Here is a 27,600-nt window from a genome sequence, read left to right on the forward strand (position 1 = left end):
GTGTTTGCCTTTGGTAGAAACGTATCAAATAATCTTAAGTTAAACATTTTAGGGTCCGAACTGACACATACATAAATCATTATATGTAATATAAGTGTTCACCAGAACACTTATATTACATATAATGTAATGGCATTTAGCCAAGTAATTGCTATACCGAAGGCAAAACTTATGTAATCAACCATTACTCAGGTATTTGTGTGATCCATCACAATTACAGTGTGTCATTTGTGTCAGAAGACTTACATGACAACACATTTTACAATAATAACCACCAAGTTGTACAACTGAAACTCTATAAGAAGCTGTTTTTGAGATATTACTGTGGAGTTTTTTATGTGAATAGCCCCTTTTATAATTTGATGATGTACTTGTACTGAACTTCACCTTAAAGTATAAAGTTGTTTGCAAGTATACTCACTGCACTATACTCACACAGTGCAAGCTCTTTCTCGAATGCAGTTGCAAAACACTGTTATGCCTTTCCACCCTTGCTGCTCCTCAAGGATTATTTCTATGCAGCTCAGTATTTAAAGAACACAGCAGGGTGCACTTCTGGATCTTTGTTCCTCCTCTGAGTGCAGTGACACTTCCATTAGCTAATATAAATTGTTGGTTGCTAATGCAGGCTTTTCAGCCTTCACACGAGGATTTGCTCTTTCAACCCAAAGCCCCTTTAGATATTCTCTATTGTCAGTGCTGGAAGAAGTATTCAGACCATTTACACAAGTAAAAGTAGCAATACAACACTGTTACAAGTGAAAGTCCTGAAGTAAAGAAGTATCAGCAACAAAATCTACTTAAAGTGTCAGAAGTTCAGTATTAAAGTACTTAATGCAGAATAGACCCTGTCAATGATTTACGTTATAGCTTATTATTTGATCATTATTATTGATGCGTGAAAATGTAAGTAGTACTTTTTTGTTGTAGCTGGTCAAGGTGGCGCTGATTCATACTGTTGGGTAATTTAATCGATAACATTTATTCATATTTTATAAACTGATCACATATTATGTATATTAAATCTTAATCTGAAGTAACTACAGTATTTAAGTATTGCTGCCAAATAAATGTAGTGGAGATAAAATTACAATAATGAAATGTAGTAGAGTAGATGTATAAAGTAGCATAAAATGAAAATACAGAAGTATAGTACAAGTATGTCAAAATTGTACTTAAGTACAGCATTAAAGTTAATGTACGTAGTTACTTTTCATCTTTGTCAATCATATTATAATTTCAATTCCCTTTCAGATTGTAATAGATATGTTATGTAGTGTAAGCCCGTCTACATTCTTTGGAAAAGGGATGGGGATGCTTTTAGTTGTGTCTAATCAAATGAATGTCCAGTACAGGACAATATACAATAAAAACATTTTGTAAATATACAATGTACAAATACCACTAAAAATGAATTCAAACTCACACAAGCTCAACATGAAATAAAATTTATTGATTTCTCATAGCATGAATATAATTTGTCAACAAAATGTTTTGCATTTCTGATAGACAGTCCACACTGAGTAACCTGATATTTACTTGTTGTGGGAACAGACCAGCATTACATATTATACTCTAAAATAACTCAGTGAGAGTAACAGAGGTTATCAAAGATAAGTCAAGAAGAAAAGGAAATCCTCAAATCAGTAACATCATGTGAATTTGAAGTTATTTGTATGTTTTATTGCTATTTATTTAAGTAGATTGATACATTCAGGGGCATGAAAACAATGTTTTTTAGCAGTTTAATGTCAGTTAATGTCCTTGGGCCAATTTTGTCCCGGGAGGACAACAGCTGTCATGTGCTGTCATAAAAAAATTGAAATGGTCTCAAAACAGTATCCTGACTAAACTTTTACATATACCAGTCTGTGATAATCCATCAACATATTTTCCTCTGATCTCAACTATACTTAGAGTAATTCATAATTTCTGCTGTTTTTTTTTTTTTTTTTACTGAAAAACGAGGTATAATTTCATGTAAATGGGGTCTATTGACCATAAATTACAAAAATAAGTGTAAAACTTGTGGTAATGAGTTGGAATGGAGATGGCTAAAAAGGTGTAACACAGAACTGGATGATAATTTATGATTTATGCTTTATAAACAGTCAAACCAGACAGGGTCAAAATTGACCCGGGAGGGCAAAAGTTGCATGGTCGATGGGAAGACAATAGGAAGGTTAAAACAGTATAAGTCCATTGACACTCCAAACTCAGTGCAAGCTGTTGCACTGCATATAGTTCTTAAATACTATACTATATACTATATATTATTGTAGTTATTACAGTACATGGATTTGTGCTTCAGGTGCAATGTTGTAACAATTAAGACTTTTAGACTTAATTTCTTACATTGCCATAATACATATTATGTCTGGGGTCCAAAAGTCTGAATCCACTACCAATAATTGTGTGTTGTGTGTTTTGTTTGCACAGCATTCACTAAAACATCTGTCAAATCATACATTTTGGGCAGAGCTGCAAGTTCCAGATGCATTTCCACATTTTAAATTCACATTGAATTTTTTTGATAACTTTAATGTTCCTCACCATAGACACACTGTGGTCAGGGTAATTTCCTAATACTAGGGTTAAGGCAGTCAGTTACAAATATTTCAACTTCATCTCCAAGAATTATTTTTAAGTTTGGTATGGCCAATTTCTCAAGCACTACAGTATTCATAAACATCAACAGTTGTTGCAATGTAGAGGAAGCTTGCCAAAGGCTCTAATCAGAACCGTAGCAAGTTCTGAATGCTTCACTGTTACAATCAGGGTCGAAACCCTGCGCTATAGTTCTTTAATTCATCCAAAATATATCCAGAATCTGAAGGTGAAGTGATTAAAACTGGTGCATGTATTAATTTGGTGCTGCAAAGTGTAATCTGTAGCAGTGCTATCAACAGAATTTCGAGCTTGTTGTAGTAGTTTTTTAGCTTTTTGACTTTTTACATTTTACTTTTCAACTGGATTTTGTGGTGATTCAAAGAGATCATCATCTCACATTCTCCATCCAGAAAGGGGCTTAAATGCTTGAAATCAGCCTCACTTTGCCACTCAACCTGGCAGTAACCACTTACTAAGCAGAGCAATCATTAATCAAGGGCTAACAACCACAGTGCCATGTCAGAACTTAGCTCAGAAAAAACAGTATTACTAGCATTAAGTCTGTTGTGTTTTTAAGCAGAATGTTTGTGCACAGTGAAACCACTCAGAATATTCCTTCATGTGATAAACTGTGAGTGTGAATTCTTGTAAATAAACCACATCACTGAATGAGAAGTGATGGCTGTGCTGACACAGCATAATATGATGTACGGTATGTACTGCCAGCAGTAGTTTGTTTGTTGGTCTTGATAACAGACTCAGGTTTATGGCCCCCACTGTGCTACAACACATTATAGCTTAATATAGTAACATATGTGTTGGTAAATAAATGTAACACAAAGTAAATATATTATATAGATAGCTAATAGAGCCAGAAAATAGAAATTTAAATCTGCCCTGCAGCTGGACATGTAGCTGCAAAGCTTGTATAAGGCAAACCATTTCAAATATATATTTCAAGCTTATATCCACAAATAAAAAAGGCAACATCATCCACTTATAAAGACCTTCTGCAATGTATCTATACATGAGCTGCCACTCCATTTGGAGCCGGGGATTGTTAAAAAAAATTGTTTTGTTTTGTTGTTTTTTGGGGGATGGGATTGGGATTTTAATGGACAGTGAATATCAAGATTGGCAGTTCATGATCCTTTTTGGAGCTGACATATGACACATGGAAATGTTGATTTAACTTACTATACCTATTAAAATGCATTACTCCTCTCAATACTGTGTGTTTACCAAATCATTGTAGGTCTACAGCAGAGGCATTTCACAACAAGTCTGTCTATTGTGCACTTTGCTGACCTGATTTGGTAACTTAATAGAGCTGGAAGAATTTATTGCTCATCATAATTTCTTAAAGATGCTTAACTTGTAAAACTGGAGTTAAAAACTACACAAAAAGACATAAAAAAATCTTAGAAATGTTCAGCTTCTCAGACTTGCATCTCCATCTCAACTCCACCACTTCCCTTGTATTCACTGGCAGCAGGAGAAAGAGTGTTGTCGGGGTTCAAAGGGCATTGCTCAGGTTGCTTTGCTGCGTTGTTGTGCGTCTTGATTTCAGGGCGGCAAAGCTGATTAAGGTTCTGTGGAGACAGGTTGTTGATACAACAATCCCATTAGACAAAATATTTAAGTACAATGTAGTAGGTCTCCCAAACTGGTCAGCAGGAACACATTGAAAAAAATGAAAGACTATACACAAACAGTATAAAGGCTCCCTCACTTTTCCTCCCTATTTCTTACGGTCGTCAAATCAATTGATTGATTGTATTCAACTGAACTCTGAGTTGCAGTGTGAACACATTCAAAAATAATTTTGTCTCATCTTGACTACTAATATTTAAATTATCCAATCCATTTGTTGATACAGTTAAAAAAAAAAAACCTCTTATGGTGTGTTCACTTTAAGTGAATTTTTTCGTGTGGTGAGATTACATACAAATCAATACAAAGACGCAAATAGATGTAAATTTTCGTCTATTTTTGAATAGATGCAAATGACACGAATTATGTGACACAAATCATGCAAATACGCAAGTCATTCGCGTGAGTTGAAAATGTTCAATTTAAGCAAAAAATTTGCGTGTATCCCAGGGTTGGACGGGGGGATAATGACTTCTGGAGGAATAAACACACACTGGACCACCATACCAGTCACACCAGATTCTGCTGTAAACCAGAGCCGTTTACCAGTGGGAGGAGTTTATTTTTTTAAGATTTTGGAATTAAAAATTTGATTTATCTTCACTTTTGCTTCTCAACCTAACATAGCTGGAGCTAATACCTGAGTCACACACCCACCCCAGGTGCTGTCATCAATAATACATCTTACATCTTAAATGCCAGTTAGTTAATATAGTTTTAAAGTTACACAGTATGTAGATATCTATGTCATGTCGCTCCATATTTATGCCTTTAGATGACGTTATTTTGAGTGTGGATGGAACAGCTAATGTTTGCAAAGCATAGCCCTGATCGATTTGAACTCCATTCAGAAAACAAGCATTTTAAAAGTTGTTTGCTTGTTGTCCTGTGGACAGACCTGTAGGGCTGTAGTGTCCTGGTCAACTGATCGATTAGCTGGTCGATATGCTCTCGTCCAACCAAATTCTCATTGGTCGAATAATCTCCGTGTTACTTTCATAAGGAGAAAAGTGTGACATCAACAGCCTTCCAGGATTAATCCATTATTTCCTGCGGTGGGAGGGACAGACTAACAAATTACCTGAAAACAGGGGTATATTCAGAACAGAACAATGTGTTAGCCTAACCGACGTGGAGAAACGTGTGACTTCGGAGTTCACTGTGCACTCTGCCCCGTTACAGCTGACCCTCCCCCTCCCCCGCGACTAATCGATTAGTTGAAGATTATGTACGATTTCAGTCGACCAAGATTTTCTTTGGTTGACTACAGCCCTACAGACCTGACAAAGCATGAATTCAGACTTCAGACAAATCGGCATCATGATGTAGTTATTTCAACATCTTTTTGGTCCGTTTATTGTAATTAAATCAAATGCAAAATCTAAGTTAATTTGGGTTCATACTGCTTTTAAGTTCAGATGAAACAGCAATTTGAGAGTATTTAACCTCCGTATCCTGACATATTTCCGAGTGAAAATGGATAGACAGGCAGGACATAGGACATATAGGAGGAATTTGATTTGAATGTTGAAAAGTGGGCATGTCATAATGAATCTCAGCTCTGTGCTGCTAAAAGTTGCAAATTGATTGACGGGTGGATGTCATGGTATTATTGGTTGAAATTGGTTGGTTGAAGCCTAGGTAAGCAGACATCTTATTTTGTTTTACAGGAAGAAATCATCATTGGATTTTGATATAAGAATGAAGAAATTGATTTTTTTGTATTTTTTGGGCATATATTGTCAAATAGGTGCACAGCATGACTGGAGATGTGATCTAAAAGGGTAAAAAATGCATTTTTCATTTCATCTCGGCTTTAAGGTTTATAGTTATTGTCTGGGATGTGCAGTAAGTCAACAGATTTTTGGGGGGAGTTTTGTGTGCCTTGTTAATGCAGCTTAAGAGCTGATAATGTAAATCTCAGTGTTTACAGGTGAGTGTTGGTATGACTGTTGTTAGCAGGAGGACTGAGCCATCATGATGGCATTCAGGCTGAGCTTCAGTAACATCACCGCGCTGACTCCGATTGCCTGGGCGGGGACTAGTCGATGCCTGCCATTACTCACTGTCTGTTTGGGGTGAATAAACACAAATGTTCCCGCTGGCAAACTTGTGTGCGTAATGCGAATAAAAACAGATGATGAGTAACGTGAGGCGAAAATTTGCTTTGTGTTTGGTGTGAACAGACCATTACTTGCACAAGTAACGCGAATATACACAAATAATCCCACGGTCAAGCTTGCGCGAGTAACGCAAATAAAAAAAAATGTTCCCACGGTCAAACTTGTGCGAATAACATGAAGCAAAAATTCACTTTGTGCATGGTGAGTTCACACTGAACCTGAAGCAAATTTTTGCCTTACATTACTCATTTGAGTTTGACTGGGAACATTTTTTTTTTATTCGCCCCAAATGGCCAGCGAGCAACAGCAGACACCAGCTAGTCCCCACCTGGACAAAGGGAGTCAGTATGGTGATGTTACTGAAGCTCAGCCTGCCTGCCATCATGATGGCTTAGTCCTCCTGCTAATAACAGTCACACTGACACTTATCTGTAAACACTGAGACATAGGCTACATTCCCAACTCTTTGTTTGTTTTGCTGTGATAAACTGCGATTAACTGTGATTAACCCGTCACACAAAACTCCCCCCCAAAATTGGCTGACTTGCTTCCCCAGGTGACAACTACAGACCTTGAAGCGGTATTAACACAAAATAAACTTAGATTTTGCTGTGATTTAATTGCAATAAATGGATTAAAAAGTTGTCGAAATAACTACATCATGATGCCGATTTGTAAAAAAGTCCGAATTTGTGCTTTGTCAGGTCTGTCTGCAAGATTATTAGACATGATTTAAGAAACTTGGAAAATTATTACAGTGACAATTTTATCCTCCATCTTGTTGAGGTAAACTGCTGAAAAAGTTGCCAGATGATGCTGCGTTACGTTGACGGTATAAAAAATGCTCACTCCAACTTCTTAAATGTTATGATTTTCTGCCTTTTTTTCTTTTATATAATATATCGTTAATTGAATATCTGTGTGTTTTGGACTGTTGATCAGACAAAACAAGCAATTTGTCACTTTGAGCTCTTTGAAATATTTATGGGTATCTTTCATCATTTTCTGACAAGTCATTGACTAAATTGAGAAATTAATCATCTTTTCACTCAATAATGACAAAAAATGTTAGTTGCTGCCCCAGTTTTTAATGATAGTTGCCATCCAGTGTACCATGCCTTTGATACAAATGGGACAACATGCTGATCCGTCAAATAAAATGGTGGGAAAATAATCATCAACAACTATAAATATCAGCCTGTACAGACACATAGAGGCGCAAACATACAAACACAGAGCACATAGAAAAGCCTGACCTGTCACTTCTAACCCTTCTCACATTTTTGAGGATCATTAGTGTCAAGTGGAGTATTTTTGTCAAGCACAGTGGCATGTGCAGCTGCATTCCTTGACCACAAAATTGTCAAATTGATAAATTGTTCCTTTCAGTGCTTGTTGTACAACAGTACTTGTAATTGTTGCGTTTTTGTTTTTTTTACTTGAGTGACTAACCATTTATTCCCTGCGGTTGAGGAGTGAGCTGTTACCTCACCATGATTCTCATTAATAAAGAGGATAGTCCTTATTCATTTGTGTTCTATATTATCTTCACTGCCTCAAATTAACCATAAAACTAATTTCAAGGCTTGCAAAGATGATACAAAAAATATTACGTTAACTTAGTTTTGTTAGTCTTCCATGAACACTACTTTTTTAAAAACCAGAATTACAATGAATGAAGAATTAATGAAACTGAAACTACACTTGTAAATAATTTCTGAAATGAGAACAAATTAAACAAAATACATTCTCTGGTTGCAGTTTCTTCAATGAGATTTTTTGTTTTTACATCATTTTAAATTGAATATCTTTGTGCTTTGGACTAGTAGTTCGACAAAACAAGACATTTGAAGATGTCATCTTGGAGTGGAGAAATTAAAATAATTAGTTACAGCCCTGTTAATATTACAATGACTGCATAAGACTGCAATAGGGTTTTCATAGTATTCCTTGCTCTTTACTGAGTACATACCTGCCATATCGTTCCTTTCATCTGAGTAACTTTAAAGATGATCCACAGAGGTACCAGCAGAACACAGAACAGTCCAAGGAACCAGCCCAAAGCATAAGCCCAGGTTGGGTAGACATAGGTTTTGTTGAACTTGAGAGGCTTGTATTTCACCACTGAAAAGATGAAGGTACCCTGGCAGCAGCAACAACAACAACAAAACAACAGTTTTATTTACAACACTGAAATGACGCAACGCTTTCACCAACATCTCTAATCGACACATTTGCTTCACCACTAGTACAGTGATGTCTACTAGGGTCTCAGTGTACTAAAGTTTATCAACATACTAAAGCTTAACATTTTTTTCTATAAATAATGTTTTATTTATTTCTAAAGCAGTGTGGCTTAATATGAATGGCGATGTTGGTTGGTGAGTCCACCACTTTAGACTGAAATATCTCAACAACTACTTGTTTTATCATGAAATTTTGTACAGACATTCACGTCCCCGTCAAGATGAATTATAATAACTTTGATGATCCCCTAACTTTTCATTTAGCGCCACCATCAGGTCAAAATGTGAATTTGTCCGATAGTTTGGTTATCTGCAAAATTAATAACATTCTCATCAAGCTCAGCTATTCTTTATGTGAAGTGCTAATTAACTAATGTTAGCATGCTAACACGCTGAACTAAGATGGTGAACATGGGAAACATTATAAATGCTAAACATCTGCACGTTAGAATTGTCATTGTGAGCATGCTAATGTTAGCATTTACAGCAAGTACAGTCTCACAGAGCTGCTAACATGACTCTCAGTCTTGTTTTATTCTCTCTTTCTTCCCCTCTCTCCATCATCATGTGTATTGTTGTGGTTTTGTTTGGTCTTGTATATTTGTTCATTTAACCTGTACTCATCTCAATCCCTCTTCCTTGTTTTTTGGCTCACAGGCTGTATAGGGTAGAAAGTGAACGGTAGGGAGGGATGGGTGATCGGGAACGGTATCAGAAAAAGAGAATATTTGTTCTATTATATGTCAACATCTACCATGTCTTATGTTTCCTGCATTATATACCATAAACACAGATGGCCATATGATTCTCGTTCTCCCTCAGTATGTCCACCACATCACAGTAGGCAATATTTTCTTGCTGTAAAAATACACCTGTTTTCTTTTTTCACCCTAAATAGCAAAGAAAATAGTGTGCCTATCCCCCCAAATGGAGACCATTGACGTGGCGTGTTTGTCAAAATGAAATTCTCAGGAAACTCTTAAAATCCCTGCTTTTAAAACCTTCATCTCCTCCTCATTCCTCAGCTCCTGCTGTAAGCGAATGAGAGGCAATAATGAAATATGAGGACAGGAGAAGACTGGCAGGAAACTCCAAACATCAATGGATTTAGTTTGTGATCACACAAAAAATGTCAAGTTAATAACCAAAAAGAGTTTAGCCAAAACTGCTTCAGCTTTCATTTGTTCAATGCCTTTCTCATAGAAAAGTCTCAATAACTTTCCATGTTATACACAGATAGAATAAACTACTCACCAGACAAACACCAGGGGTAATGTAAAGCCAGCAGAACTTCATTAGTGGCCCCGGTCGGTAACCTATCATGTCTTCAATGTTGTCAAACAGACGATCTGCACCTGTTCATAAAAGCAAAGTAAATACCTAGTTTTAACTTAAAATCCATAGAGATTAAAAAGCATTTTGAACAGTAGCTGAAAACACTTCATTTAAAAACACAAAAAGATTTTGCAAGTCACATTTATATATTAAGCGGGATTGAGGGTAATTTTCAAAAAGTTGTTTGATTAGTCAAATATTGAGTAAAAGGAGCATACAAAAAGAACTGTGTGTCATGAACAGTGTAACAGTGCAAGTTACTGAAAATTAGTAATTAGTTACAGTTATTGCTCTCAAAAGTAAATTTATTACTTTACCAATTACTGTATGTAAAAGTATGAATTAGTTACTAGGGAAAGTAATTTTTTCATTACTTTTAAATGTCTGCTTTAATTCTCTTATTAATGCACATATAGCTATATTATTTTAGTGTTGCTGTGGCACAGTGTGGAACAACTGTTAAACTTTATCATTGTACCCATTATCACTATGATGAAAAGTAAGTAGTGGAACAATAAAAAAAACAATGGATATGTTTTGATCCTCTAAAGGCCTTCGAATCAAGCACTAGTACACAAGTCAGTTTTAATACTCTTTCGGCAGTGTAAAATGAAATGAACTGTTTCTCAGACATTTGACAGTAATTTCTTATCCTAATAGGCCTAATAGATAATAGATAGGCCACCTGCACACTGCCACTTGTTCACTATTTTCACAACAGACAAAAGTATCGAGCCCATTTAAGTTTCAGTAATTGTGTTATTTAATTTGAAAAAATTATTAGTTACATTTTTAGTTACCGCCAAAAGTAATGGAATTACTTCCAACACAGGTTATGAAGATCTACCACTTAGATGTAAAGAACTATAGATAAGATAATTTATTTTACAAATAACCGTGATGATGTTCATTGACACCATGCAGAAGTTTCTCACAGCTGACTGACTGAATATTCTTAATACCTGCCGTATTGATGACTTATAGATTATGGCTGTTTCTGTTACATAAGTATAATTACACTCACAGGGTTAACATCTATTATTAATAAATGACTGATTTATAATCAAGCCTATGTATTGTATGATATTAGAGAAGCTTAATCGCATGTAAAACTTTCAACATGTTAATTGAGAGTAAGGGAAGTTTATAATACTGAATGACAAAGGACAAAGTGTTAAATTTATGGGCTATGACTAACTCTGCGTGCTGAATCCTGAAATTGTCCATTTAAATGTATTTATATTTTACTTGATACAGATTTCTAATAGCCTTGCACCTACCTGTGATTTATGTACAGTATAATATTTTTCTTATGGTGATGACTGACAATTCAGAAGACCTTAGAATCAGTATTCAAAAGTGACATGAAAATATATTTTTCAATTCGTTTTAATAGTAGTAAGTACATTTGATATTGTTCAGGGGTATGAACATCATTGTGAAACATTTTAAGTAACATTATGAATCATTAAAAGTGTTATAATATGTGCTACTTTGTCATATCACATATTTTTCTCACCCTAGCCTTAAAGCCCACCTCCAGTGTATTTTGGCATTTTAAAGATATTTCATATTTTTCTGAGTCATTTACTGACAGTGTTGATTAGTCACACGGTTTGCCAAATATTTTTTGACAAATAAGGTAATTTTGCGCTCAAAGTGCAAAAATTTGAAAACGGAACGATAACGTATGACTATAGCAAAACGCTGCAGTCAGAGCGCAGTGCTGTTACTCACAACCGTTCACTGTGTTTACTTTCATTAAACCATCTGATGACACCAGGCTGCTACAGAATAACCACACACACACACATCACACTGGTTGGTTATAACTCATTATTCTGTTTTTTTTATGAAGGAGACATTGAGTCAGCAGGGTTCATCAGCCTCTTTTCCAACTTTCTTTTTAGCAAAAGTAGCGTCTCATGTTTTATCCTTGAAACAAATTGTAGCGCAAAGACTGTTGTGTAACATTAATTACTAAACTATGTGACTATGTACGAGGTGAGATAGATTAGAATTATTGCTGTAATAGTGTCGGTCTGATATAATCATAGAAACATTTTTTTTATTACTATCGTTATTATTGTAACTAACTGATAAAAAAAACCAAACTACTCCATCTGTCTTTGGATGCTGATTTGTAGTGATGTGTGTTCTTGTCGGGACGCTCTGAATCATCCAGACATTTCCTGAAGAAAAGCTTTCCGATTATTGAACTGTTGTTATCACGTTTAACTGTGATTGGCAAAACTGTTTCAGAGCTATGAGAGCAGCGATGTGACTCGCTGAGAGTACTCATTAATCACCACATCTGTTGATGTATATTCACCTTCACTTAGCCCTTTTGCACATTGCAGTGCTGCACATAGGCCTACATGAACCAAGATAGCAGGTGTGCATGGAGACGTCCACACAGTCTGTGCACCAAAGACCCACCACGCTGTATTAGGCATTTATTATTCAAATTTTAAGGGTTTTTCTTAATTCTGAGGGTGCAAAATATTAAACTGAGAGTGCAATGCATGCTTTTGCACCCTCGTAGAACCGGCCTGGGAGGAAAATTTATGGACATTAACTACAAAATAAAGCAAGATGTCGTTGCTTAGGAGATGATCGATCAATAAAGAAGCCATCATCTGATTTCACCGATTGATTTCTGATAGAAAAATTCATGTATTAGTTAAGTAGATATGGTCATATGTGTGTATGTATTTGACGGCAGGGCCTTGAGGGGAACACTATGATAGTCATATGGACATCATGGTCATCGTGTGAAAGTGAGAGCTCTGTAAAGTTTTGTCTGAGGCTGTTAGAAGGAATCTGTAAACAACTAGAGGTGCCTCCCAGGGCATCAAGGCCGTCAATATATACTAGTGTCTTTCCTTTGTCTTGTCAGAATTCTCCACGGAGACTCTGCGTACTCTCCGTGTCTACAACATATGTTTGGTTTGAATTAAAGAGACGCTTGACTTCAACCAACCTCAGTCTATTTGGTAATTTTTACCTATCAATTTCACATATCTCTGTAACTGACATTTAACCTAATCTATACAGCTAATACTGTAGTAAGTGGACAGGTTAGGCTATAATATCACCACCATTACGACACATCACCAGTGCGCTAGAATGGCAATCTTGTTGCCATGGTAATGGATTACGTCCAACTATTAACCACACCCCCAGTCTCTGTTTGAGAAAGAACCGTTAAACAGGAAGTAACACTGGCTGGAGCGGGGCTTTAAATCCCTCTGAAGCAGTATTTAAATCCCTGTTGACATGATGGCAGCGTGAAGGACGCGTTTTTATAAAGTGAATGTATAGAGTTCTCTTGGAGCTTTTGTATGTATTCACATTCAAAGAAAAAAGACCAAACACCCCTCCTCAAGAGGATCTACAGCAATGGCCTTCAAGCTTAGATAAGCTTAAACATGAGTGATGGGAAGAACAAAGATGAATGTTAGAGAGAACATAGGAATTAGAGTGAGGACAAAATATCTGGCAAATCAGCTGACAAAGTGTATCGGGTAGAAGTGCATGCCAAATTGGCACAGATGCACAAAAGCTATGTAAGCTATGTATGGAGCCTCAGGGTTCACTTGTAGCTTTAAATCCCTGTGAACATCAATAGTAAAATGTGGGTAAACATGTAATTTCAGGGGCGAGTTCACTGCTTTTCAACCCAGACCTAAAATGTGGTTCATTCACCATCATTTAGAGAACAATCATAAGTAGCAGCCTTAGTTAGGAGAAAATGAACACTTGCAGCTTCTCACGGACTAAAAGAACTGTTGTTTAAGCCTTCAAAAACCACGATAAATCTATTTTAAGACAAGAGGAAGCTTACAGTAAATTCAGACATGTCTTTAAAACCTAAAATCTTTCTGTTCATTTTAGGTTGATATCAGTATCCATATGTGAGAGACAATTATTAATCTCTCAAATTTGCTTAAGTAACTGACCTGGACATTTTATAGTCAAACTTGTCAGTGCTTTCTGGTGGACAAACCAGAGTCCACCAGACTCTGTTTGGGTCTGAACAAAAGTATAACATTTAGGCTGAGAGGTCTAGAGAGCCAGGAGTGCCTCAGCAGAATATTAAGACATATCTCTGCATAAATTAACCCCCTCAGCCCAATGCACACTGGACAACAATCCATTATGCTGCACAGCAGCTGAAAGTGCTGACCTGAAAAGGCTGTTTTTTGGGGGGTAGTTTTTTGGTTCCAGTGAGCATTTTTTACTCAGATGTTTCAGATTTGCTGGAATAAACGGTTACAAATCTGAATTTAACCAGCAGCTCATATTGTGGCCTTCAGTAATAAATGGCTCAGTGAATCTAAGTGTGGAAATAAAGGCGTCTTACGTGCCATGGTAGGCTACCTATTCAGTGAACTTTTACACTTTTCATCAGTCCTTTTCTGTTTTTAACCATGTCAAAACCTTACAATTTGATAGATTAAACACAATTCCAACATGCATAAAAATCAAACCTGTCTGAAGTATATTTTTGCCTGATGCATGACAGGATGACTCACCATATATCCATCCCATTGCTATCGACTGACACACTGAAAGAAGGAGAAGATTGTTGCCGCTACAAACATAATGGTCGAACAGTTGAAGGAAATACAAGCCCCCCTGCAGAAAGATACAGACAATGGTTAGTGCACAAGAAACATCACTCTTGTACAAATTTAATTTATCTTAATTAGATTAGGACTATAGCAGTTAAATGTGCTACAGTACCGACTATATGTAAGTTAAAAAAGGGTAGTGGATTGTTGGTCACCGCCTTTTTTAGAGGGTATAGAGACTAACTTTTAGTCACCAAAAGTGATGTGAGAGACAAAGTAGAGTTTTCACCTCTGTGACAAGAAGGAGACCAAGAAAGAAACAGATGGAGCAGAGACAAAGCAGCAGCAATTCTCGACGATAAGCTCTCCGAAAAACAGTGGGGAACATGTCCGTCACGGAGGTCATCAGGCACTCCAGACTCACAAACTGACAAAGACACAGACCACTGATCAAACTCAAACATTTCAACAAAAACCTAAGCATAAATATTTTGAGCTTAGTATCTGATTAATGCAAAACATTTTTATCTCACCTGTGTGTCGGCACCCAACAGGATTACCATGATGAAGAAGCATATAGCCCACAACTGAGGTAAAGGCATCATGGCTACTGCCCGTGGATAGGCAATAAATGCCAAACCAGGACCTGTATTTAGACACATTTTGTTATTTAATGTCACTTTGTTTGTGTCATTGAATGGAGATACAACCTTTTTATTATAATAGAATGTAGATTGTTTTTCTAGGGAAACTATATTAAACTGTACTTCTATGTCTTGCTATTTACCAGCTAATACAGATACATCTTTGATAAGCTAATATTGGCCCACTGATTAATCAGCTCTACTGTTAATACATGACAAATTTGGTGCTCGCTTGCTTGGAGCAGAAACATTTGCTTGGCTTACAAACAAACTATATAATGTAACAGAGCAAAAGAAACAGAAATCTGCCAATACACCAAGGCTGATATTCACAGTTTATGTAATCCTCCTCCTATAAGGAGGATTAATGGTTGTCATAGAAACAAAACTTGGCAAATACTTGATCAGCAGTGTTTCAGTGGAAAAAATGTTTTTTTAGTGGAAGGAAAGGAAGATTGTCTCTAAAATTAAAATACAAGCTCTAACCATTTACCATACCTAGTAAAAAAATACTATGTATTAAATCTTTTTAAAATTTTTGAGCACTACATTTAAGATGAATTAATGAATACAAACATTTGTGGTGAAATCAGGGCAAACCCACTCAATTAACAGATTTGACTGTTCAATAGCTTGATGAATCATAGCAATGATTGTCACAAACAACAGCTAAACTCTCCACTCTGTCTACAAGCTTTATGATTATTTAAAAGGAGCTCTTTACATAAACAGAGTTGTATTTATATAAGTGATTATATACTGTTAAACAAGTGGTGGTGTGATGTTCTTACCGGATGCGGCCACTTCAGATATTGGCAGTCCTTGTTCATAGGACATGAACCCCAAAACTGAAAAGATAGCAAACCCTGCCACGAAGCTTGACCCGCCATTCACCAAACACAGAACAAATGTGTCCCTGAGGAGAAAAAAAAGAAAAACACCAAATATTAGAAAGTATTTAACATAAATGAAGGATTCTTTGGTAAATTCGTTTTTTTCAATGAAAAGAAAACAGTAGAGCATGATAGAGATAGTGGTACTGTTGGAATAAATTTGGCTGCTCAAGACAGTGTACAGTGTTTGAGTCTTGAGTTTGAAAAATATTATATACTGAGGGCGGTAAAACATTTTGTACTTTATGTACACTGAAGATGACTGATGTAAATATTAACTTGTGGTGAATTGTTTCTGGGTGTTATTAATCTGTCTTTCATTATCTCTGACCTGAAGACGAGCTTTCAATTTGAAACTGGTCAGCACTTCTTTAATCATGCCTGACTACCTCAAAGCTTTACAATACTAGACTTCATCTCCTTTAAACATTTCTTACTTTGATGCCCCCCAGTGGTGGTATCAAAAAACACAATGTGGTAGACAGCAATACATGCTGAAAGCAACTCATAGAGCCCTATTTTCCTGAAATAGGACGCAGGCGCAGATTTAAGTCTTAATTCCTGGTGCATGTGAGTGTGACCGAAACATTATTGCAGTTTTCCTGACAGCCAGCACTGGCACACTCTGGGCTCATCCAGGTGCAGCCAGGTGCAACGAGGAGAGACTGAACACATTAATAGCGGGAGGAATACAGAATCAGCAGGTGGAGTCTGGATGAGCCTCAGTGATGACCAATCACATGAGCTCCTCTCATCCCCCTTTAAACGCAGCAACAGGTGAAACGAGGGAGAGAGGCTGAGTGAGAGAGATACATTCTGGACACCCCAAATATTAATATACATCAATCCAAATATGCTGACAATGGTAGAATGAAAATAGAGCTGATTCTCATGTGTGCTGCAGCTGCTGGCATAACGGTGCTGCTGCTTATTTTGTGGTTATAGGATAATTAAAACGCAGTTCTGCTCCTCCTTTGCATATTTAAAAGTCCTCATTTATGCTCTCTCAAATCAGAGACTGTAGATGAAATGCGCATCGTTCCTGCCGCTGTGTGATGACTACAGCTGTTTAATAAACATGGAAAAGATCCAACGTTCTACAAGTTGTTGTGGGAAATTCATGCATCCAACAGGATGTATTTCTGAGTTCCGGGTCACCGGAGTATGCTCATATGGATGATATTGATAAAAATCTTACTTAAAAATTGGGTTTTGATTTTCACATCAATCTGCAGTAGATGTGAAAATGTGTAGCAAACTGAAAGAGGCAAAATTTAACTTACTTGTGCCTCTGCCAACCGAAGCCACAAAAATTGCCCTGCGTCTGTGTGTGCGATAAGAGGTGGTCTGAGCACGTTTTATTACAGACGCAATTTCATGCCATAATAAGCACCAAAATTGCACACCTAATCTGCATAAACACAGCCTCAGCTGCACCTCTCCTGCCACGTTTGTGCAAGTATGCTTGTTTGGTGCTAGGACGTTACCAAACAGGCACAGATGAAAAAAAAAAAAAAAAAAGACTTGCACCTGAGGAAAATTGCATAAAGACTGCAGGAAAATAGAACAGAACAGAATAAATAGTATAATAAAAAAATGCTATGATCACATAAAAGTTCGACTGTACCGTAGTTATCACTGTAGTGACTTTAAAAGTGGCTGAGGAAATGTATTTGAATTCCCTTTTATCATTTTTTTTCATTTTCAACTTAAGGTTTCAGGATCTTATCAACTGAGCAATTGTCTTTTTAACTTTTCCAAGTTTACGCAATATATTGCATCACAATTTATTGTACTAAACCAAAGATTAGAAACAATAAACATTAATTGAGAACAATTTGACATAAAATAGGGATATATATGTTTCTATAATAGACAAGGGTACATACAGACATATGAATATGACTCAAGTCAAATCAAATATTTGGATGTTTGAGACAATGAAAGACAAATTGGATCTCAGGCCAATTTTCTGCACATGTTCTGATGCTGCACTCAAATTAAAAAGGAAACAAAGGAGCACTTACTTGTAACAATCATTGTTATACTGATTGTAACTGCCTAGAGCTGTCAAACTCCCCTGACAAATCCCAAAAGAGAAAAGGACTTGTGCCCCTGCGTCCATCCAAACCTGATCAAATGTGAAAAATAAATGTTAGTAAATTTTCTACTAATTAAACTAATGTAAGAATGGAGACTGGTGAAATTCAGATATTTTACAGTATTTGGGCTTCCAGCAGAAGGCGACTGAGCTGGCAGCTTGTCTTGGTATTTATGTTGAATTGTTGACTTTATTACTTACTTGAGGGTCCACCAACCTTGTCGGGTCAGGATAAAGGTAGAAAGCTAAGCCATCCATAGCTCCCGGTAAAGTGAGTCCACGAGCCAACAGAACCACCAACATCACGTAGGGGAAAGTGGCTGTAAAGTAAACTACCTGTCAACACGAAACAAAGGCAGGTTTTTCTTTTTAAAATTATTTTTCAAAAAGCATTTATTATTGGAATCTGAGAAGAAACTGCAATACAACAGCTACAGTACAAACAACGATCAAATACAGGGTAACATTGAACTGTAAATCAATACTGCACTGTATGCTGGGTCTTCTCAAAGACTGATACAAAGTCCATGTTTGTGACCAGCATCAGTTTCTATGTGTGTTTACCGCAGTTCAATCATAGGAAGTGTGATGTCATTACCATGACAAGTTGCCACTGGCTGTCAGTGATTTGTGAACTTTATCACTAATGCTAGCAGCAAATGTTACTTTCAAAGTTGTTGAGGAGAACCGAGAATTTCAAAAGACATGGAGAGAGAAATATGCTTTCATGTTCCCTCAGTCCCGCCCTGTGTGCTCTTAAATTTTTCCTTTTAAAGTTGTTTGCTCTCTTCATCAACCTTCCTTTGCCAGCTTGAAAAGCCACAACATACAACATACAGACAGGTGACAAATTAAAGGAAAACCCTGAATGAATGAGTGTGTTTCCACACAGGTTTACCAAATGATACAGTTAAAGCAATTAATATCCTATTATGCTCTGTGAGATGTATAAAAATGTTGAGCAGGCTCAGTGTACCTTGATCTTGTATTAACATGGCAAGAGGAAAATATCTAAGTGTCTCTGATAAAGGGTTTATTATCGGGTTGTTCCAGCATAACATCATCAAAACGTCAAATGAGGAATACTTCTCATATTCAGTTAGATCCCCTCTCTGGCTATTATTATTATTAGTCATATCTCTATTATATTTATCATTGTTATTGTTATTATTGTTGTTATTATGCTTCTCTGTGTCCCTCTCCCCCCTCTCCCCCTCCCTCCCTCTTTCTCTCTCAACCCAACCGGTCAACGCAGATGGCCACCCACCTAGAGCTCGGTTCTGCTTGAGGTTTCTTCCCGTTAAAGGGGAGTTTTTCTTTGGCGCTGTTGCCAAGTGCTGCTCATGGGAGAATGTCGGGTCTCTCTAAATTAAAGAGTACGTTCTTGACCTGCTCTATGTGAAAAGTGCCCTGAGATAACTTTTGTTATGATTTGGTGCTATATAAATAAATTGAAAAATTGAATGTGATCCCAAAATTAAATTCTATAATGAAAGGAACACACACGCACCCACATATACAAAATCCTATGTCCTCAAATGACAGTTTTTTACCTTTCCAGTGGATCTCACTCCTTTCCACACACAGAAGTAGCACAGGATCCAAGCCAGTAAGAGACACAAGGCCAACTCCCACCTCAGGCTACCAATCTCCTCAATCCCTTTAGATATACCCAGTACTCGTCTCCTGAAAAGAGAAACATCATATTGCAAAAACTGGGGCAGACGAATAGTTTGGAGACAAAAACACTGTTTAGTTTATATTAGTCTTGAACTTTGTTCAAGACTAATATAAACTAATAAAGAAGGTTATTATAATAGTGAAGAACAACTGATCATTGTGACTGATCACATGGTGTTGTTACTACATTGCACCATATTCATGTTTAAAAATGATAAAAATCTTTTTTGGCCCTACAGAAGTAAAGTTTCAATTTTGGGTAAATATGAGTAATTGAGATATTTCAAACTAACATTACACTTCTACAGATTACTAATGCAGTGCGCTCATGTCAGTTCTTGTACAACCAGACATTTGTAGCTCAGCGTATGAAAAACAGAATGTAACACAGTGAAGTTGATAGGGAAGAAAGATGGACGAGTAATTATTTGTCAAAATGTAGCTGGCCAGTCAGTGTGGGACAATATAAAGTATCAAACAGACTCCTTTTCTAAATGATATCATTTATCCAAGGTCAACTTCATTAATCATAGTCAAAAGGTTTGGGGAAAGAAAATCCTCCCTGAGAGAGATCAAAGTTGTCCCAGTGGTGCTTTCTTTAACATTTCCTAAAAAATGGATCAACTTTGCAGAAAAAATGTGTTTCAAGTCAGATTGGTTGCCTCTGAAACTGCCTGACGAGATATGATAGTAAACTGAGCGTGACTCGGCAATATGGGAACTTTGACGCCCTGTTTTAAGTCTTTTCTGCCAAATTCGGTTGTACAGCCAAATACTTTTTTTTTTTTTCTTGTTTGTTGGGTGCGTCTTGACTCAAAGAAAGTTAACTTAGGGCCCTATTATTATGGAGGCGCAACAACCAGTGTGCCGACTGATTAGTACTTTCCTGACCTTGAAATTCATTTTGCCTGTCAGAGGCTGGAGGGGAGGTGCAAACAAGAAGGAGGTTCATTCAAATTGTGTTTTGGTGGAAACTGTGTCTGCACTGAGAATAGTCTCAGAAACACATCTGTTTCTGGCACAAAGTCAATTTATCAACCGGAGCAAACTAAATATTTACCGCAAATAACGGAATAATGCTTAAAATGTAAATAAACTATTTCAATTAAACACTCTCCCACCAGTAGATGTGTTTAAATAAAAAAATAATGTGGTTCAAGCAGGAATGGTGGTGAATCAGTTACATTGATCGATGTTCATTAAATCCCTGCAGCCAACGAAAGGCAGCAGGACAGATATGTTGATAAATATGTGATTAGAAAAATGCTGCACTAGAGTGCAGTGCCACTATGTACGGCTGTCCACTTCAATTACGTTAAGTCAACACCTGGCTGCGACAAAATAACCACAGTTTTATACACGCATCAGTCTCGTCAGTCATAACTCTGTATTCTTTTTATGTGGGAGATATCTCATTACCAGGGCTCATTACTCCTCCTGTGCATTGTTGTTTCCTTTCCAACTTTGTTTCATACCAAATGACCAATTACCAAACAATGTGACCAATGAACAACATCAGATACACAGGAATTAAACAATCATTTAAACAGCTTCACCAACATTCTTTGTTATTTATTTCTATCCTCAATATACTAGTCAACTATATATAATTTCCTGAAGAAATGTCTTTTGATTTATTAATCACTACACCCTCCGATATATATTCACCCTCATCCAGCCATTTTGCACTTTGTGCTAGTGAACCTACAGTAAATAACCCAAAATAATAGTAGGTGTGCTTGGAGACGCCCACACAGTCTTTGTGCTTGTCACTGTGCTTGTGTCACTAAAATAGGGCCATTAAAAAAGAAAAAGTTTGTTCTTGATACATAAAAAAAAGTTTAAGAGTTCCAAGTTCAAAAAGTGTTTTGACGTTAGGACTGATGGTGGCACTAGAGGAACTTCCTTAAATGTGCAGGTTACAGGTATCCTACACTGGGTACTATTGAGCAGTTACAACCAAAAGGCCTCTTTACATACTAATGTTTATAAAAAAAACACCTATAGGTTTTACAGACTGCCACAGACAAATAAATACAAAACAACAGGGTACCAATGCACCTTCAATATTTAGCCCCTCAAAAGCGTGATTTGTAAACTTCACTTACTCCCAGAATTCTGTTGCAGGCGTTGTTGCGTTTGCACCTGCTGTCCAATTGGACGACACATTTGTTTTATCAAATTCAACGCAGTATTCTAAGAGAAGGAAAAACACATACAATGAGATATTTTAATTGATCAAAGTAAAAGTTAAGAGACAGAGACAGTATTATATAATCATCAAATAAAGCAGTCAGCATTTTTATAATAATTTGAGATGTGAAGGACCCTTCCTTTCTTAATGTGCTAAAATTTGTCCAATTCATCAGAAGTCTGACTGATATCGTTAGAAGTGAGGGCCGACCACAGCGAAAACACACACATCTGTCTGCATGCTTACCTGTGTTCCAGGTGTTCCTGCAGCTGGCCCACGGGACCTCAGCGCTGAAAGACGAGAAGAGGTAGAAGAATGCCCAGGCCTGGATGACGATGTATGATACTGCAGCATATGCAATCACTACCTGGGTGGCGTAACCGATCCCTGAGGAGACAGACAAGGTGTGGTTAACGTAGATTATTGATAATGATGGACAAAATTATACTGCTGCACATAAAGTATGAAGTCTGTTGTCTGTAAGAGAGTTTATTTGTTGTAGTTTCAACTGGGTTGGGTGGTTGGTCATATGACTAATCAATTCAAAATATCAGCAGATCACATCTGTAAAGCAGATTGGTGACAGATCGCTGTAAGCTGGCACAGCTTCTGAGGCAGGTAGATTCACTCCAGACGGGCATACTCGCTCACAGTGCGGTATAGATCGATAAGCTTTACACACTGACTGAAGGTGTAGAGTTCCCTCTTGCTGTGCCAGCTGGCACACCTGTTTTAGCCAGGGTTAACTGACTGGTGACAGGTAAAAGTTTGAGATCTTGTTTCAGTCGGAAGGAGATCTCCAGAGAAAGAGAGAGTGACAACTACATCACAGAGGTAAACAGAGCCACTCTGTCTCCGGCTAGTTTATTTTCTGTGTTTTGTTTTTGTTTTTTGTGCTTGATATACTATACTTATTTTTCTGTGTGGTAAACCTCCATTTTTGTATCGGTTTCAACATTGGCACTGTATTTAATTTTGGGCCATCCATCAGACATCCTCCTGGTTGCAAAAGCATCACATGAATCCATGACTGAAAACAGTCCCCAACATTTTTTTTTTTTTAACCTCTTTTTGAGTAACATTTTCTAAAAACTACTACACTGAAGAGTTTGAGGCTCTTCAGTGACACAGATGGGCAGAGAAGACAAAAAGTGTTGAGAGACAGACTAACATACTTTTGGTTTTGGTCTTTTCATATGACAATTACATTGGCAATTAAAAAAACAGATGAACTGACTGTATGAACAACAGTATTGCCTTTCTGTCTTTGCACCTGTAGGGAGGTCTCTGTAAATTTCCACACATTATACACACTGGCACAGTGGATCGGCAGCCTTTGCTTCTCTTGGTTGATACCAACTGCTTATATAATATTTCCGAGCAAGTAAACAGAATAATATGCTCAAACAAAAGTCAGAAAACAATCCATTTATCAATCTGTCATCCATTTGGGTGTGCGTGCCACAGTCTTATTTGCTGGCATTAGTGGGTGGAGATTCGTATCAAGTATGATATCTGGCTCTCAGAGGAAAATCAACATGTTAACTTGTGGGAACTAATTTTGTCCGTAAGTGCTTCAACACTTACAGAACACACTAATGAGTGAAAGAGATTTTGTTGGTGAGAATGAACACTTGAACTCAATGACCTCAGCCCACTGAGGATAGATATCTGTAACGTCTTTCAAATCCCTACATAAAATGTTTTTTTTTAATGCATTCTTTTATGCTTCTTCGAGTTGTACTTTTCCATCCTTCCTTTAATTTTTATATATTTTATATTAATGATCTTATTGTTTTTATTTGCCTTCACCTTTATTATTTGCTTCTTTTCTTTTCTTTTCTCTGTAACGCACATTGTAACTGGGAAAATAATGGTCATTTTGACTTATCGTAGCAGGAAAAGCACAGGTGATACTAATATCCTTAACGACGGCTCTGCTCTATTCAAGTGTCTCAGTGAGCAGTGACAGTGAACCAGCATGCACAAAAACAAGACTGTGACATGAACCCAGCTAAATGAAATTCAGTTTCATCATTTTATTATTTACACATTGATGATGTGATTTTCCTGCTGTGACATTCAAAAAACATCTTCTGTGAAAAGAACCAGTGTTCAGCACCAGTTAATTTTAGGTTTCTCAGGTTTGATAATCACGTCTGTTACAACACACAGGTGTTGATCATGAGAGCTGATTCAGTTAGACAATAGTGCTTTCTTGAGTTTGGAGCCTTTTTTTTCCCCAAGGAATTGTAGGTTTTTTGTTCTTAAATTACCAACAAGTTTATCCTCGACTAGTTTATCCTTCAACTGTGCTCCAAACAGTGTTTTGAGTTGTTTTTTAATATATATTTACTAGGGATGCACAATATTATCGGCACGTCATCGGTATCGGCCGATAAAAGCTCTAAAATGAAATATCGCCTCTGGTGAATTCTGCTGATTATGAGAGGCCGATATGTTGCCATCTCCTCCGCTGCCTGACTGTGCTTCTCTTGATGGACTGTGTCACCCTGACGGTCCCGGTGCTTCCTCCGCAGGCTCCACTTCACTCAAGCTGCCCGTCAGACCCGCTGCTTCTTCCCACTTGAACCCGAATAACAAACCGGGGCTCGGTGCTCCACATAGAGAGCCAGGGCTAATGTTAGCTGGGAGGCTAGCAAAGGTGCTAGCTGGCTGTGCTTCCCTCTGGTCATGCAGCGGCTAACGCTCCACTAGCCTCCCAGCTAACGTTAGCCCCGGCTCTCCATGTGGATCCAACTGGACCACTGAGCCCCGATTTTTTCTTTGGGTTAAAGTGGGAAGAAGCAGCGGGTCTGACGGGCAGCTGAGTGAAGTGGAGCCTGAGGAGGAAGCACCAGGACCATCAGGGTGACACAGTCCATCGAGGTGTTGCGGTGCTGCACAAATAAGAAATTCCTCAGCTGACAGGATGCACCACTCTGTTTGAAAAATAAAAAACTTCATCTTCTTCTTTTTGGTTTATAACGGCGGTTGGCAACCAGCGTGTTAGGTACATTACCATCACTTTCTGCTCCGGAGTGTGGACCAGAGATTAAATCCTACACGTTAATCCTGTCTGTCTAATAAACTCAAAGAAAACTCTACTGCTCCACCCACTTGGCAAGTTCATTAAAGTTTTAATGCTGAGCTCCTGAGTCCAGTCTTCCTAAATTCTTCCTTCACATATTGTTTTTCTTGATCATACTTAGTACAATCTATGCTTGCATGCATAATAGTCTCCTCAGCCAGCTGGAAAAAAATATGTGCATATATCGGTATCTGCAATCGGCCACAATGAGTTGGAAATATCGGCATATCGCAAATCCAATATCGTGCATCCCTAATATTTACCAATTAGATATAATGCCACATTCATTTAATAAGTTATTTATTATACTTTGTGTTACAAAACACTTTGTTAATGTATATTTCTATAGTTATTAATGTATGTGGAAATGAAATGGAACAAACCTTTAAAAGAATCATAAATGTTATTGAGAAATTTTGGGAATGAAGCGGTACAGTAACTTGGACTGTGTCCTACTAGAGTCAGACACTTACTCTTACACAACTCAGTTCCTCTTACAACACTAACCTTCAAACAAGGGGCAGAAATGCCTCCAGCAAGTAATGCATCCTTGAGATGTGAACTGCCCCATCGCTGTCTCCAGGAGGAACATTGGAATACCACAGGAGAGAAGAAATAGGACATAGGGAACCAGAAATGCACCTGGGAGGTACACAAGAAATGTATAAACATATTGTCAAAATGAAGGAGGCTGTTTTTATCAAGTGCACCAGTTTACACGATCAAGATTGTTCATGACTTTTCCTGTATTTTGTATTGCTACATCTGAATACAGTATTAGTAGGCCCACATGGGTTCTTTGCAGGGAGACCTTTATTTTACTTAATCTTTTTTTCCTAAAGAAATGTATGTTAATGACTAACTTCCAGATTTGGCAAAAAGAATGGTCTCCTTTGTCCCTTGATTCACATTTAGTTACACAAAGAAAAAAAAACTTCAGTTTCTTTAATAACAAACAACAGCTTTGTGCGACGCTTGAGTAGCCTCCTTATCATTTAAATCTATTTATATGTCAAGGTTATTTTTCCACTTGTGTTGACATTGCATTTTGATTAACTGCGGTTGCTTGACTTTGTACAGGAAACAGTAAATGTAAAAGCATACATATGATTTTTTTGTCATCTGGGAATCCCACTTACCTCCCCCATTTTTGTAGCACAAATAAGGGAACCTCCAGAGGTTTCCCAGTCCAACCAGGGTTCCTGCCACAGCCAGCAGGAACTCCAACTTGTTCGCCCACTGGCCACGGTCCAACAACTGAGTCTTCTTCACTAGACTGTTATCCTGATCAGGCACCTCAAGGCTGTTTCCTTTGAGGAATTCTCTTGACATGGTCAAAAAGCAGATTAATATTGAATAGTACAACCTGAAAAATTCTTTCACCTCCTCTACATTTATAGGACAAGGACTGTCAAATATTTGTAACTCTGGGCTGTGCACAGAGACAAAACTACTCAGCTGACTATTGTTTGGCACTGCTCATAAGCTTTATTTATTTATTTGTTTGTTGAACTTAAGCTTGCAGGATTATGAGGAATGGAAAGTTTTCACCCAGCGAGTGTTCAACAGAAAGCTGCACCTACTGGAGCACATTTCACAATTAAAGCGATGCATTTAGTGTAAAACAAAAACACAGTGAATACTTACCCCTCCATCACAAAGCCCCCTCCCCCAAGAGTTGCCTACAGCAACAACAAACTGATCAGTATTCCTCTCAGCTGGGTACACCGCGGGATCTCTACACAAACAACATGTCATGAGCAGAGCCAGAGTGAGAAACAAAGTAACTATGGTTTCCTTTTGGCTCCTCTATGACCTAATTATTGTCGGATTGGTCTGCACACCATGCGGTCTCACTAGAAAAAGTTTTGGCTCTGACAAAGGTTCAAGGTATACCACTTCCGTGCTGTATTTTTCCACTCAGACAGGAGCAGCTTGAGTCATTAAGATTAGCACAGTTGCTAACAACTAAACCAAATCAGCTGAGTCGTCTCTGCTATGTCACTGGCTGTACAGGCAACGGTCATCTGCCAATTGGGAATTTGTAGCTTTGCCTCATAAATCATGCAGAACAATACCAACAGCCACTGGGTTGAGTTACGTGACTCACTGTATTTGTTTATTATGTTTGTGTTTAATGTTTATTATTTTTTACTGTATAGCATGTTTGTAAAACTGTTCATCTCTCACTTTGTCACTTTACATTTGATATGTTTCCTTTGTGTATTTGTCTTATTTATTATATTTATTGTACTTTTTTCTTTATTACTTATATACTACCTTATTACTCATATGCAACTTATTTTTTACTTTTTATATTGTACTTAATTTCCTCTTCTAGTTTTTATAGCTGTCAACTTCACTGCACTTCTCCTGCTGCTGTGACTTTAATGTCACCACTGTGACATCAATAAAGCTTATCTTATCTTAGTGTTACACAGTAGATAACACCA

The 27,600-nt window shown here is 37.4% G+C and overlaps 2 protein-coding genes across 2 annotated transcripts in view; one reads left to right on the forward strand and one right to left on the reverse strand.

Annotated features, from left to right (window-relative positions):
- Nucleotides 1-1,890: 1,890 nt before the first annotated feature.
- LOC121893704 (sodium- and chloride-dependent GABA transporter 2-like) lies at nucleotides 1,891-27,332 on the reverse strand. The gene is made up of 15 exons (XM_042405658.1): nucleotides 26,795-27,332; nucleotides 26,287-26,471; nucleotides 25,655-25,789; nucleotides 22,303-22,443; nucleotides 21,971-22,058; nucleotides 19,736-19,868; nucleotides 18,384-18,518; nucleotides 18,109-18,212; nucleotides 15,980-16,104; nucleotides 15,078-15,190; nucleotides 14,834-14,971; nucleotides 14,506-14,608; nucleotides 9,887-9,987; nucleotides 8,359-8,529; nucleotides 1,891-4,202 (listed from the first exon to the last, which is right to left on the reverse strand). Exons 1-15 carry the CDS (start codon nucleotides 26,800-26,802, stop codon nucleotides 4,050-4,052), a joined length of 1,833 nt encoding a protein of 610 aa, XP_042261592.1. The 5' UTR covers nucleotides 26,803-27,332; the 3' UTR covers nucleotides 1,891-4,049.
- Nucleotides 22,372-27,600, forward strand: part of tspo (translocator protein) — a 33,264-nt gene continuing 28,035 nt past the window's right edge. Inside the window, exon 1 of the mRNA XM_042405665.1 lies at nucleotides 22,372-22,460. Within this exon, the coding sequence (XP_042261599.1) occupies nucleotides 22,396-22,460 (65 nt within the window). The 5' untranslated portion in view covers nucleotides 22,372-22,395. The remainder of the gene's footprint in view (nucleotides 22,461-27,600) is intronic.

The sequence above is a fragment of the Thunnus maccoyii genome, chromosome 3 (genome assembly GCF_910596095.1).
Source record: "Thunnus maccoyii chromosome 3, fThuMac1.1, whole genome shotgun sequence".
Taxonomy (NCBI): domain Eukaryota; kingdom Metazoa; phylum Chordata; class Actinopteri; order Scombriformes; family Scombridae; genus Thunnus; species Thunnus maccoyii.

Excerpts from the sequence above, each read along its gene's own strand:
- LOC121893704 (XM_042405658.1), bottom strand. Across the intron at positions 15,191-15,979 it reads ATCTGAAGTGGCCGCATCCG|GTCCTGGTTTGGCATTTATT; the intron begins GTAAGAACATCA and ends GTCTAAATACAG. Across the intron at positions 14,972-15,077 it reads TGTTGGGTGCCGACACACAG|TTTGTGAGTCTGGAGTGCCT; the intron begins GTGAGATAAAAA and ends TGTCTTTGTCAG.